At 34.4% G+C, this 13843-nt stretch overlaps 1 protein-coding gene across 1 annotated transcript; it reads right to left on the reverse strand.

The window, feature by feature from the left end:
* Nucleotides 1-9549: 9549 nt before the first annotated feature.
* Nucleotides 9550-11767, reverse strand: LOC137013752 (uncharacterized). The gene is made up of 6 exons (XM_067377685.1): nucleotides 11752-11767; nucleotides 11441-11625; nucleotides 10830-10984; nucleotides 10204-10667; nucleotides 9868-10076; nucleotides 9550-9759 (listed from the first exon to the last, which is right to left on the reverse strand). The coding sequence occupies exons 1-6, from the start codon at nucleotides 11765-11767 to the stop codon at nucleotides 9550-9552; spliced, it is 1239 nt and encodes a 412-aa protein (XP_067233786.1).
* Between the last annotated feature and the right edge of the window lie 2076 nt (nucleotides 11768-13843).

Consider the following 13843-nt stretch of genomic DNA (forward strand, 5'->3'; position numbering starts at 1 on the left):
GGTCAGGGTTTGTTTTAGTTGAGCTCTTGACCCTTGACCTTTTAATATTAGGTTTTGTTTGGGCAGTTTTAACTGCATTAACACCCACCAGACAAGGTTAAAAGTTGATCAGGTGGTATTGGTTATGTCTTCATGTAATCATTATTTGATCTGAGTCACTAAATTCATTTAGAGCCCAATCTCTGAGTTAGATTTACATTATTGATTACAGCAGCACTGTGATTCTACAGCACAAGATCAGCTTTATCAATAAAAAATTTAAGTTGTTGTCACAAACAAAAAAACAAGTCTCATTTAAACACACAGACATCAAGAATCATCCTGTGAATCTCAACAGTGGTGAGAATAATAAAGCATGTTACAGTGCATTCTGGGAGCCACCAATCAAAATTCATCCATGCCTCCCATCATGCATTGCTGCATGAATAAATTATGAGCTTAACTGTCTTAGTAATTTCCTTTATTCTCACTATTTAAATTTTGCTGTTTTTCTGTGACTTTTTAGTAGCTTGTTTTCTAATGTTCAGAGTTAAACAAGGAAGTTTTCAGCTCTAAAACTTACAGCATATTCTTATAGTATGATGACCTCTTATATGTCAAAAGCTCAAGGAAAATTTGATTTCTCATGTCATCACCCCTTTAACAGCAATTATCTTCCACAATTATCAATCATCACTCAATTAATTATCTCATTAACTCCAAGACTGATTCAGTGTTACATTTAACAGCCTGTATAGTGTTCACTCTGAACAGTGTTCATTTCATCTGGGCTAAACCATGTGGGCCTACATGGGCATCCTGCCAATGGGATTGTGACAGTTAAGAGGTTAAATGCAAGACTGCGTGGATACTGTGATATAAATTTCCAACAACATAAAAAAACTGGAATGAAGAAAATGTTAATAGTGCTTGCAGTGGCAAAATTCGGCACTCGGTGGCTTCACTCTCAGAAAAAAAAATACATAATTGTACCTTTAGGGGTATAATGGTACTAAGGTACAAATTTGTACCCTTGTGATTTGAACCTTAAGAGACCAGTTTTGTACCTTTGGTGACAATTTTGTACCTTTATTTAACAGTACAAAAATTGACCCTTCAAAAAGGGTACAAAATTGGCTTTGACAGCGTACAATCGTTGACTATAATGAGATATATATATTTTACACACACACATGCTGAATTAAATTGCCGGGTGTTAAAAAGTAACACTGAAGCAGTGTTAAAGTTAATGAGATAATTGATTGATGATTGAGTGATGATTGATAATTAGTGGTGGGTGTAGGGTGTTTCTAGGCAATTGCTATGGTACTCTGGGTGGTTGTTAGGCGGTTGCTAGGGTGTTCTGGGTGGTTGCTAAAGTGTTGCTAGGTAGTTGCTATGGTAACCTGGGTCGTTGCTAGGCAGTTGCTAAGAAAAGTTGCTTTTAATGGTCAAACGACTACATTAAAGTGGTTTAAGCAGCTGTTTTTCTGTATTTTTGCTACATTTAAGATGTGCAAATTTACTACATTTAGTAGGCTATTAATCATCAAGTTAAAAGCATTTTAAAATAAATAAAAATTTCTAGTTGTGAAAATTATTTGGAGATGGCAAGGAAAAACAACTCAAAACTCTGAAATGACTAGTCAGACTAATTTTGTTTTCTGCAAAAACTACTGATGGGAGAAATGAAGCTTTTCAAAGCTTTGAATCAATTGAACCAAATTGGTTCTCAAAATGATTCAGTTTCAAAGCATTCGAAAAACGACACTCTGGTGACACCTGCTGGTCAAAACAGTGTAAATACAACAAAAACTCTTGCCAAACATGCATAAAAACAGCTTTTACAAACCTATTTCAAATGTTTTATTGAAAGTATAATCTATCAGATGCAATTAACTAATCATCTAATATCATTAAATATTAAGTGTCTGTATAATATGTATTCTTTTATCAGTTTTCAGGGCTTGTTTTGTTTACTCTATGGATGGGTCAGTTAAACTGAGACTATTAACTACTCTTAATAAATACAAATACCTCATTAAAACATCTACAAATGTATAAAACTCATCAGAGATCAGCTAATAGACACTTACAGTTTTTCTCATTCGATTTCTCCAACACTGTGTAATTGTCCTAAACAGATTGTAAGTTTTCATTCATTACACACACCGTTGCAAATCATGTGAACCATTTTCTCAAAACACCACACACAAAATCCTCATGTGTTTTCATAACAGTTCATACATCCAACCAAAACGTTAATATAGCAAGAAAGAACAAATCACAGCTATTTTTATTGGCTTTACACAAATATTTATGTACCATTTGTAATATTTAATAATACACACAACACAGGAAATGTGGTTTTTCCAAATGTTTATGCATTTATCTATGTAATAGGGAAATTTTAAGGGGTGTAATGAGAAGGAAAGGAATGTTTTGAGCGGCAAGTTTTATTTTTGTTCCCAGAATATTCACCTAAAAAGTTAGGATAACATTATTTAAAAACATTGTAAAAATGTTTTGTGATAGCATTGTTAGAACACTATCCCCTGACATCTTTATAACTTTTTAGAGGGAAGTTTCCCATCGGGCACTGGATGTGGACTCCAACGTCAAATTTTGATCATAAATGAAATGCAGGTAGATGTCTAAACACAAAATTGTTTTTATGTCAAGCTCCAATGTCATTAAACAACTCCAAAACCAGCATTACCAGCTTCACATTACAAACCCGATTGATTTGATTTCTGTCATGTGTGTATAAAAGTTCTTATTGAGATAAAAAGAGATTTAGATGCTGATGTCATTTGAAAGTAATAGTTTGGTTTGAAGTCACCATTATGGAGAACAGTGTTTGCATTAGTTGGGTAGTTTGACTTAACTTTATAATGTTAGTTTTTCTTTGGTTGCTGTAACTGTTTATTATGGCAAGTACAACAAAAGAAAGATATTTAGATAATGTTAGCTATGTGTTGATGATAATGATTCTCTCATCACATAGAGGTTTGATAATCTGACTTCAGCCAACTTAATCCACGGTATGAATTTCACATTATTTGTTATAACAACTCTGTGATTCTATAGTATTGGATCTATCAGCGTTTTTAAATCAGATAACATCAATTATTAAAATAAAAAACATGCACACAAAAATTATAAATTCTTCAAGTATCGAGACACACTCAAACATCAAGAATCAGCGTATGATTCTCAACAATGGTGACATGCTTCATGCAGAAATGCATTCTTGGTGCAACATACAAAACTCATCCATGGCTCCCAGAATGCATTGCGGCATGAAGGATGTCACCATTGTTGAGATTCATATGCCGATTCTTGATGTCTCTGTGTGTTTAAGTGGCTCAGTAGTTCAAAATAGTTTGTGTACAGTGTGGTTTTTTTTTTAAAGAAAATTTTGCTGATTGTTTGATTAAAACACTGCTGGTTGTCATGCTGTAGTACAATATCAGCACAATCAAAAAGATTAAATTAATGTTATAAATTAGACTTTGGATGAAGCCAGTTGATCAGACCGCTATGATGACCATATATTTATCATCAACATCATCTGATCACAATTGTTTTAGCTGTTCTTTACATTATAAACACAGTTATAACATCCAATCAAAAACTAACGTCTCAATGTCAGGTCAAACTGCCCAACTAAAGCAAACACTGATCTATATAATGGTGACAGCAAATCTAACTATTATTTTAATAAAACATCAACATCTAAACATCTTTTCATTCTCAACAAGAACTTTTGTACACTACAGAAATAAAGTTGATCTGGTTTAAGTGAAGCTGTTTTTTGAGTTGCTTAATAATGTTGAGCTTGACATCAAACAAAGGTTGGGTTTTCACTTTCAACCAAAATTTGAAGTCTAAGCAACATTTGAGTCCACATCCAGCAGCCAATGGAAAGTTTTCAGCTAAACACTTCATACGAATGTTAGGTGATAATGTTCTATCAGCGTTATCACTAAACATTTTTAGAATGTTTTTATAGAATGTTTTCCTACCTTTTAGCAGAACGTTCTGGGAACAAAAATAAAACTTGCCACTGAAAACATTCCCAGAACATTACAAATTTCTAGCTGGGAATTATCTCATTAACTTTAACACTGCTTCAGTGTTACTTTTTAACACCCGGCAAGATGGAGTACCATTGTACCCCTAAAGGTACAAATATGTACTTTTTTTTCTGAGAGTGTGCTGCATGTTGTTTTATTTAACAGATGGTGACTGTGTAGTTGCTGATGCAGTGAAAATTTCTTTATTTAAGAATGTTTTTGCTGATTTCTAATAATGATTTCTAATAAGTTAATAATAACATAATTATAATGTTATAATAATAACATTATTAGCATTCAATAAATATTAGTTTGTAAATTTAAATGGCAGTCAGACAATTTGGGGCGGTTTGAAATGAGATAACACAAGTTTTAATTTAGTGCATGGTATCTTTACAGTAACATACTGTAGATTACAGTAAATAACTGTACAATCAACAGCCATGTTTACCACTGTGTGGCATCCCCTCTTCTTTTTATAACAGTCTGCAAACGTCTGGGGACTGAGGTGACAAGTTGCTCAAGTTTAGGAATAGGAATGTTGTCCCATTCTTGTCTAATACAGTCTTCTAGTTGCTCAACTGTCTTAGGTCTTCTTTGTCGCATCTTCCTCTTTATGATGCACCAAATGTTTTCTATGGGTGAAAGATCTGGACTGCAGGCTGGCCATTTCAATACCCGGATCCTTCTTCTACGCAGCCATGATGTTGTAATTGATGCAGTATGTGGTCTGGCATTGTCATGTTGGAAAATACAAGGTCTTCCCTGAAAGAGACGACGTCTGGATGGGAGCATATGTTGTTCTAGAACAGGGGTGGGGAACGTTGATCCTGGAGGGCCATTGTCCTGCAGAGTTTACCTCCAACCCTGAAAAAAACACTCACCTGCCTGTAACTTTAGTAATCCTGAAGACCTTGATTAGCTTCAGGTGTGTTTAATTAGGGTTGGAGCTAAAGTCTGCAGGACAATGGCCCTCCAGGGTCAACGTTCCCCACCCCTGTCCTAGAACTTGGATATACCTTTCAGCATTGATGGTGCCTTTCCAGATGTGTAAGCTGCCCATGCCACACGCACTCATGCAACCCCATACCATCAGAGATGCAGCTTCTGAACTGAGCGCTGATAACAACTTGGGTTGTCCTTGTCCTCTTTAGTCCGGATGACATGGCGTCCCAGTTTTCCAAAAAGAACTTCAAATTTTGATTCGTTGCTTTCCATTACAGTAGCATTCCTGTATGTGATGCAGTGCCGTCTAAGGGCCCGAAGATCACGGGCATCCAGTATGGTTTTCCGGCATTGACCCTTACGCACAGAGATTGTTCCAGATTCTCTGAATCTTTGGATGATATTATGCACTGTAGATGATGATAACTTCAAACTCTTTGCAGTTTTTCTCTGAGAAACTCCTTTCTGATATTGCTCCACTATTTTCCGCCGCAGCATTGGGGGAATTGGTGATCCTCTGCCCATCTTGACTTCTGAGAGACACTGCCACTCTGAGAGGCTCTTTTTTTATACCCAATCATGTTGCCAATTGACCTAATAAGTTGCAAATTGGTCCTCCAGCTGTTCCTTATATGTACATTTAACTTTTCCGGCCTCTTATTACTACCTGTCCCAACTTTTTTGGAATGTGTAGCTCTCATGAAATCCAAAATGAGCCAATATTTGGCATGACATTTCAAAATCTCTCACTTTCAACATTTGATATGTTATCTATATTCTATTGTGAATAAAATATAAGTTTATGAGATTTGTAAATTATTGCATTCCTTTTTTATTCACAATTTGTACAGTGTCCCAACTTTTTTGGAATCGGGTTTGTATATTTCATGTATATTTTAAATTGTATGCTCAAATTGTCATTGTAACAGTGCAATGAAAGTATATTTTAACAGTAACACTTTACAATAAGTTTCATTAGTTAAACATTAGTTAATATATTAACTAACATGAACTAACCACGAACACTACATTTGTTTCTGTATTTACTAATCTTCGTTAACGTTAGTTTATGAAAATACAATTGTTCATCATTTCTTCATGTACGTTCACAGTGTATTAACTAATGATGTTAACAAGATATTAATAATGTATTAGTAAATGTTGAAATGAACATCAACAAAGATTAATAAATGCTGTAGAAGTGCAGTTCATTATTAGTTCATGTTAACTAATGAAACTTATTGTAAAGTGTTACCAATATCTTTAAGTTGTAGTAGCCTATATTTTAAGCTACATTTGAGTATAATTTTTACGTTTTCTCATTCATGCTTGGAATTCACTTACTCACATTATTTGGGCATTTCTTTCAGAAAGTGTCTAAATGAATGACTAATGTGTTTAAGACAATTTTTACCATTTTTAAATATATTGGCTATTGTAATTGTGATTCAAGTCTAAATAATATGTTTAACAAGTTGACACTGGCAGAGAAGAATCATGTTAGTCACACAAATCCATAATAAATACCAACAGCAGGTACACGTAAGAAAATGTGAGTTGTGTTGATTATTAAATAAAACATTAAAAAGCGGAAAGTGCATTGCTCATTCTTGGGAAAACAACTGACCATGATAGCACTGATAACTGCAACAAAATATTAAATAGCCTGTGCGAATACCGGGGAAAAAGTCAGATATGCCCAGATTTGTAAACCATACCCACAAATTCATAATCCGTGCACGCTTTCACAATCTGTTGTATTAATATTCAGTTCTTGTGAATAATTGTGAAAGTAGGTAGAGTTTTTTTTTGTTTTGTTTTTTGTTTTTTTGCAGAAACTGAATATAACACAACAACAGATTGCGAAAGCGGTCACAGATTATGAATTTGTGGGTCCGGATTAATATTCAGATATAGATCTGATATTCAGTTCTTGTGAATAACTATTCCAGGTGATGAAGTATACACAGCCAGCCACTTTTCTTACAGGAACTGAATATTACACATCACCTGTTCTCACAGTTTTGCAAATTGTACTCACAGACAGAAGAGTCCGAGAAAAATGCTGAGATACAAACATTGGTTAATAGCTTCACCAGCTCAAAGGAAGAAACAGTGACGGAGACACACCCATGATGGGATCAACATTTTCAAAATAGTGACGAACATTTCACACACAGTAAAATCCCCAGTGTTAAATTAACACCCAAAGTGTACATATGAGTCCATCTTGTTAAAAAGTAACACTGAAGCAATGTTAAAGTTAATGAGATAATTGATTGATGATTGAGTGATTGACAATTAGTGGAGACACCTGATGATAATAAGCAGAATCACTGAAGAAACAACAAGAGAAAAAGAGAGAGACACAACAACTACAACTGACTTCCAGCCATTAAACATTATTACACTTGATATTAACCAGTTTGATTTGATTTCTGTCATACATCAACAAAAGTTCTTATTGAGAATTAACAGACGTTTAGACGTTAATGTTTTAATGAAAGTTTAGTTTGAAGTCACCATGATGGTGAAAAGCATTTGCTTTAGCTGGGCTCTTGACTCTATTTATTAACATTGGTTTATCTCTGGCTGCACCAACTTTGTGTTTGTAGAGCACATTTGTTATGGCCAGAGAAACTATGATCTGAGCTGTGTTTCCAAAAAGTGCTGTGAGCCCAAATTCCTCAATTTAGGTTTACAATGCTTTGGGAAGCACAGTTATAATGGTTGTGTTTTGTCATTGTGAAATGATTAGATTCATTGGTGAGTATTAACTAATGTTATATTATTCATATCTGATTCATGATGTCTGTGTGAGTCTAAAAGACTCTGCTCAAAATTCTGTCTGTATAATGAATTAATTGGTTTAGCCCAGATGAAATGAACACTCTTCAGTGTGCATATACAGGCTGTTAAATGTAACACTGAATCGTTGTTGGAGTTAATGAGATAATTATGTAATTAATTAAGTAATGATTGAGCATTATTGAAGATAGCTGCTGTTAACAAACAGAATCAACAAAGGAAAGAGAAACAACAAGAACAGAAAAATAAAAACACTAGAACTACAACTGAGATCTCAGCAGATGAGGATTAAACAACTCCATATAGAGCATTACCAGCTTCACTTAATACTAACCAGACTGACTTTATGTCTGTTATACGTCTACAGAAGCTCTTACTGAGAATTAAGAATTAAGAGTTTTTTGTTGTTGGTTTTTTATTGAAATTTGTTTGGGTTTTTACTTTGTTTACTCAGTGTTTACTTTAGTTGGGTATAGTTTAACTTGTCTTTGTAACGTTAGAGTTTCTCTGAGTTTGTTATTGCAAGCTAGCAAGAGAAATGCTGTGGCTGCTTCATGATAAGAATATAATCATTGTGTAGTGGCTTAAGTCACTGATCTTACAACTGAGTGTAATATGAGTAGTATCTTACTAACTTTGTTTTATTGTGATTCCTGTAAAGATACAGCACAGTATTAATCAGAAAATCTGAACGAGTTTTAAACAGATTGTACACTTTAAACTACAGTGAGATTTACTCACAAATGTACATCAAGAATCAGTCTATGAATCTCAACAATGGTGACATGCTTAATGCCGCAATGCATTCTGGGGGCCATGGATGTGTTTTGCATGATACACCCATAATGCACTGTGGAATGAAGTATGCCACCAGTGTTGAGATTCATACGCTGATTCTAGATGTCCTTTCAATATTTTGTGAGAATATGATGGTAGCATAATTTTTTTGCCCAATAAGAACTTTTTTAACAGTATTTCATTCTAACATTTACAATAACAGTACATTGAATTACAATGTTAAATTGTAATTTTTTTATGTGATATTACAGGAAACTTTTGGCAACTGAGTTGCAGTAAATATACAGCAAATTATAATAAATTACAGCATTTTACTGTAATAATGCCACTATAATCACAAAAGCACTGTTGTATAAATACAGTACTTTATTATATTAAAAAAAAAACAAAAAAAACAGTATATTACTTTAAATTTACAGCGATTAGTTGCCAGGAATTCCCTGTAAAATTACAATACATTTTTAACAGTGCAGCATTAAAATCATATTCATTATCAGAAGAAAACAAGGAAATATTTTGTAATTTGTATAATGTGACAATTTTTGTGTAACCAGTGACATCAAAAGTAGTTTGAGATGACAAAATATTTGCTGCAGAGTGCAGAAACTTAAACCTATGACTTAAAACATAAAAAAATATATTATTATTATTAAAAAAGATTATTTAAAATAAAGACAAAAGTCAATAATGATGTTATCAAACTTTATTCAGAAAACAATTCATCCGTTTTAACCTTTCATATCTATTCAACAAGAGTCTTTTTACTAAAGCTCATAAAGTTTATATATGAGTATATATAAGAGTGTTTTAGACGTTAAGTAGAAGAAAACACAGAACTCACAAGTACAGTATGTAAATGGCTAAACATCATCAGCAGGTTACCAGCATCATGAGACAGAAATCAAATAGGATGATGTACTTGTGTGTGTCAGGGCTCTGATCATTGACAAATGGCAGGTGTAACAGAGGATGTCACACATTGTGGAGGATCTATATTTTCCAGTTGTTTCTTTACACTTTCGTACTCTTTTTCCCACTCCTCCTTGGAGAGAGAGGAAGGATTGACCTCCAGAAACTTGTAGGCATCTTTGGTTTGGAGCTTAAAGATGACAGATGCTTTCTTACAGCCTGCACCAAAAATGCTCCAAGCCTGTGGAAATAAAACATTTACACATTTAACTTTTAGATGAAACCTTAGTATATATTAGAATATCTAATATGGAAAAAGTTTTTATAATCATGTAAACATGAATTTTACCTGTTCAGCCTTTTTGATTGTTTGTAGAAATTCACATTTAAGGACGGTAAGGTCATCAATAAGATCTTCTCCAACAAAGGTCTTTTGTTTCAGGTAGTCCAGTGCTCCAGCAACACTCTCCCAGAAGTATTTAAGCTGAATCAGAATTGCATGAATTTTTGACAAGCTACTCTGAACTTCTTTTAGATGGATGGGGTCGGGGATGGAACCTGCAGAGGGGAAATAAATGTTTCAACAAGCCACACGTTTGCTCCCTTCTCAAACTACACTTGAATCTTGGCACAGTCTTACTGTAAGTATGACTTTTCATAGAGGTATACTTTAAAACAGACTCACCTAGGTCAAAACTGGCTTTGGTAGCCTTCATCTGCCAATCAATGAGCTGGAGTTGGATCTGCCACTCCTTTTGTTTCAGAGCAGTTTTATCAGCGATTAAGATATTCAATTCAACTTCAAGAGCCTTCATTTGTGCAACATTTTCAGGATCATGTACAGCATCATAAATGCTTTTAACAATTAGCCCGATGAATGGAACGAGTGCAGAGAAGATGCCGAGGCCTTTACTTGTTTTGGTTATGGATTTGGCAAATTCTTGAATCTGTTGGGTTTTGCTGTTTATCCTTTTCTCAGTTTTAGCAAGCTCTTCTGTGGTTTTTTTGAGTTCAGATTTCAGATCATTCAGTGTTTTTTCAGTCTGCTTCAACTCGTTGTCTTGTACTGTAATCTTTTTATCTGTATCATCTTTTTCCTTGATAACATCACTGGCGGACGATGCTACATCTTGGCTGTGTGTACCATACCTATACAATGTTGAAGAAGTGAAATTAACATTTATAACATTGGGCTGGTGCAACTAAAGTTTAACTGAAAACATGTTTATACTTTTGCCTGATTATAGCAGAAGAATAATTCAATTACTCAAGGAATTCTGAAAAATGTTTTCATGAGGAAAATGTTCTTACTTCTCCACTATCTTCTCCACATGAGTGATAATGTCTTGGATCCAGACTTTTGCTTTTTCTAGGAATTGAACTGCCAAAACAGCCTTATTTTTCTCCACAGCTTTCACCAACATGGGAAACAGCGACTCAACCAGGTTTTGACTGGTCAAAATACACTGAGAGAAGGAAGAGACACAAGATCAAGTATCTCAGACTTTACAAAAATGACAATGATGGTGACGAAACATTCAGAAACATTCAGAACTCTTATTGTCTGTTTTTGTCCTGTAAATCTTGCTGTTCATAATGCTGCTGTGTTAACTTTTGTTATAATTTAAGTTAAAATGTAAAGAAAATGTAAGAAATGCATATCAAACCAAGACGTGTACAAACTCTTAAAGATTTTGCCAAAAATATCAGTAAAAAAAAAAAAATAATAATAATTTGATATTGTAAAAAATTATGTATTTACTTTCAGTTAAGGGAGAGACTATCATAACTAATTTTGCTAAATACAATCTCTAGCTAAAAGACAGACTATATGCATTTACCTTTATTATTTGGTGAATTTAGAAATTGCAATTCTAGGTGGCAGATGAAAATACTGAAATCAAGAGAAATCTGAAACATACTTTCAACAGAGTTGCATCAGAGGAGCCAAACAGAAGCTGGGTTTCCACAGCCCGACTCCGGATGATTCTCTCCAGGCTTGGAAATTTGGCCAGGCACAGGTAAGAGAGATGGTAGAGAAGGGCTGTCTTCTCGGCAGCAGGGAGAAGATCTTGTACAAACTCTGGGCTCCATTGGGTCACAGCCACTGGTGAAAAAAAGAAAAAGAAAAAAAAACATTTTCATTTTCATATATTTTCAAAGACTAAAAAGAGATCACATTGATGGCTAGTATAGTTTTTAAATCTGTTTGATGAAATAAGCTAATACTTGCTTTTGCTATCAGCCATCCTTAGTCAGTTTAGCTACACAAAAAATTGTGCAACTGGGAGAACTGTTTTGTAGAAAATACAGTATGTAACTAGAAGGATATCTGAAAATTATTATGAAAATATTAAGTGAAAGACTTACCTTTGTTTTAGCAAGTGATAGAGAGAACGGGATATCTGGTGCTTTTATATTATATATCCACCCTGTCTCCTCCCTCAGAGAGAATGAAAACCTGTTATGTTCTCCTGTTCCCACCTGCAACATTCCTGTTCTGTCCCGCTCCCGCCTGCAAAAATGTATGAATAGATTTTTCTGTACATCCATGAAATTTCAAGTTACATTTTGCCTAGCCACAACCTACACATCCCAGCATAAACTGATAAATTATTTGTTATTAAACCCAGATTACAAAGAAAAATAAGGGTGGAATTAAGGAATGATTATTAACCTATATATATATATATATATATATATATATATATATATATATATATATATATATATATATATATATATATATATCAGCCAACAGAAATAAAATAAAATAAAATTATAAACAAAATATTCTTTTAACATAGGCTATAGCCTACACTGTAAAAAAAAATATGCTGTAAAATAATGGTAATCCTCTGGCAGCTGTATTTGCCAGTAATGTACTGTTAATTTACAGCCCTAAATGTACAGCTTTACTTTTTTACAGTATGTTACCATAATACCACCATAGAAATAAACTCATTTTGTTTGGGAAACCGATTGCTTTAAACAGTTTGAGTTTAAAAACTAGTTTTTATACAGTGTATAAATGATTAGTACTGTGAACTTATTTCATTTGAGTCAACTGAAAATTAATATTCTTAACTGCAAACATAATGTAATAGCAAAATAATTAAAAACATGACTTTAAAGAAGATGATACACGTGGCAACTTTTTGAGCAATGTTGCTGGGCAATGTTACTGTCAACGGGCAACCTGATGAGATAAAGGGCAACTAATTAACGGACAGTTTGCAGCAACTAATCAGAGAGGAGCAAATTTATTGCCAACCTAATAAATACTTTATTATAAACACTTATTAGGCACTTTATTTCAACTTTTCAAATATTTTCTTCATTTTTATTAAAAATAAATGCCTTTCAGATCTGATTTGTGATAGGAAAGGGGGGAAGGGGGTAGGAGGTGTCTGTGTTCAGGCCAATTACCAAGCTCTGAGCCCTCTCCCCGGACAGCACGCCAAATACGTTTACCAATTAATTTATCTAACTTATTTGTAAGTGTCAACTCGTGAAATGTATTTTTGACTGAAGAAAGAAACATCTTGGATGACATAGGGGTTAGTAAATTATCAGGAAAATTTTATTTGAAAGTGGACTAATCCTTTAATATGCACTAACTGTTACGATTGCTGGTATACTAAGCACACGACGAGGTGATAGAGTCAAAATAAGTCTTTACTTGGAAGGAAACAGGAATCCACAGCAACATAGTACAAACAATACCGGACAACACAAGACTAGAAACACAGGGTTAATATACACGGGATAACAAGGAGGGTAATTGGAAACAGCTGGGTGTGATGATGGTAGTGATCAGTTGCCATGGTGACTAACTGGTGGCGGGAAATGGAACAACAACAAGTCCAAATGAGTCCAGAACAGAGTGTACATGTAACACTAACATGTATTCTTTCAACATCTATTCAGATTGCCATATCAAACAATCGACTAACCTGTGGAAAGGTGAAATAAAGACAGGACAAAAATGTGCATGTGATCAGCTCCAGTCTTGCTGGGTTATGATGATCAACTAGTGATGTCCGGTTCATGAACAAATCATTCTTTTTAACCAGTTCCCATTCAGTCGGTCACGTTCGACGTACGTCGGACAGACCGACGAATAGGATTCTCGCTAGAGAGGCCAATCTACTTTGAGTGTAACTAAAACGAGCCAATGCACATTGGCATGCAATCATAGGCATCAGCTGCTCTCCTCGCAGCGTGGGTATATAATGAGCAGCAAGTGCGTTGCATCTTCAGCTTTTCGCTTTGGAGCCGAACGGTGTTTGTTCCTGTTCTCTGCAAGCAAGTGTCTGCTAAAA

The sequence above is a fragment of the Chanodichthys erythropterus genome, chromosome 23 (genome assembly GCF_024489055.1).
Source record: "Chanodichthys erythropterus isolate Z2021 chromosome 23, ASM2448905v1, whole genome shotgun sequence".
In the NCBI taxonomy this organism is placed as follows: domain Eukaryota; kingdom Metazoa; phylum Chordata; class Actinopteri; order Cypriniformes; family Xenocyprididae; genus Chanodichthys; species Chanodichthys erythropterus.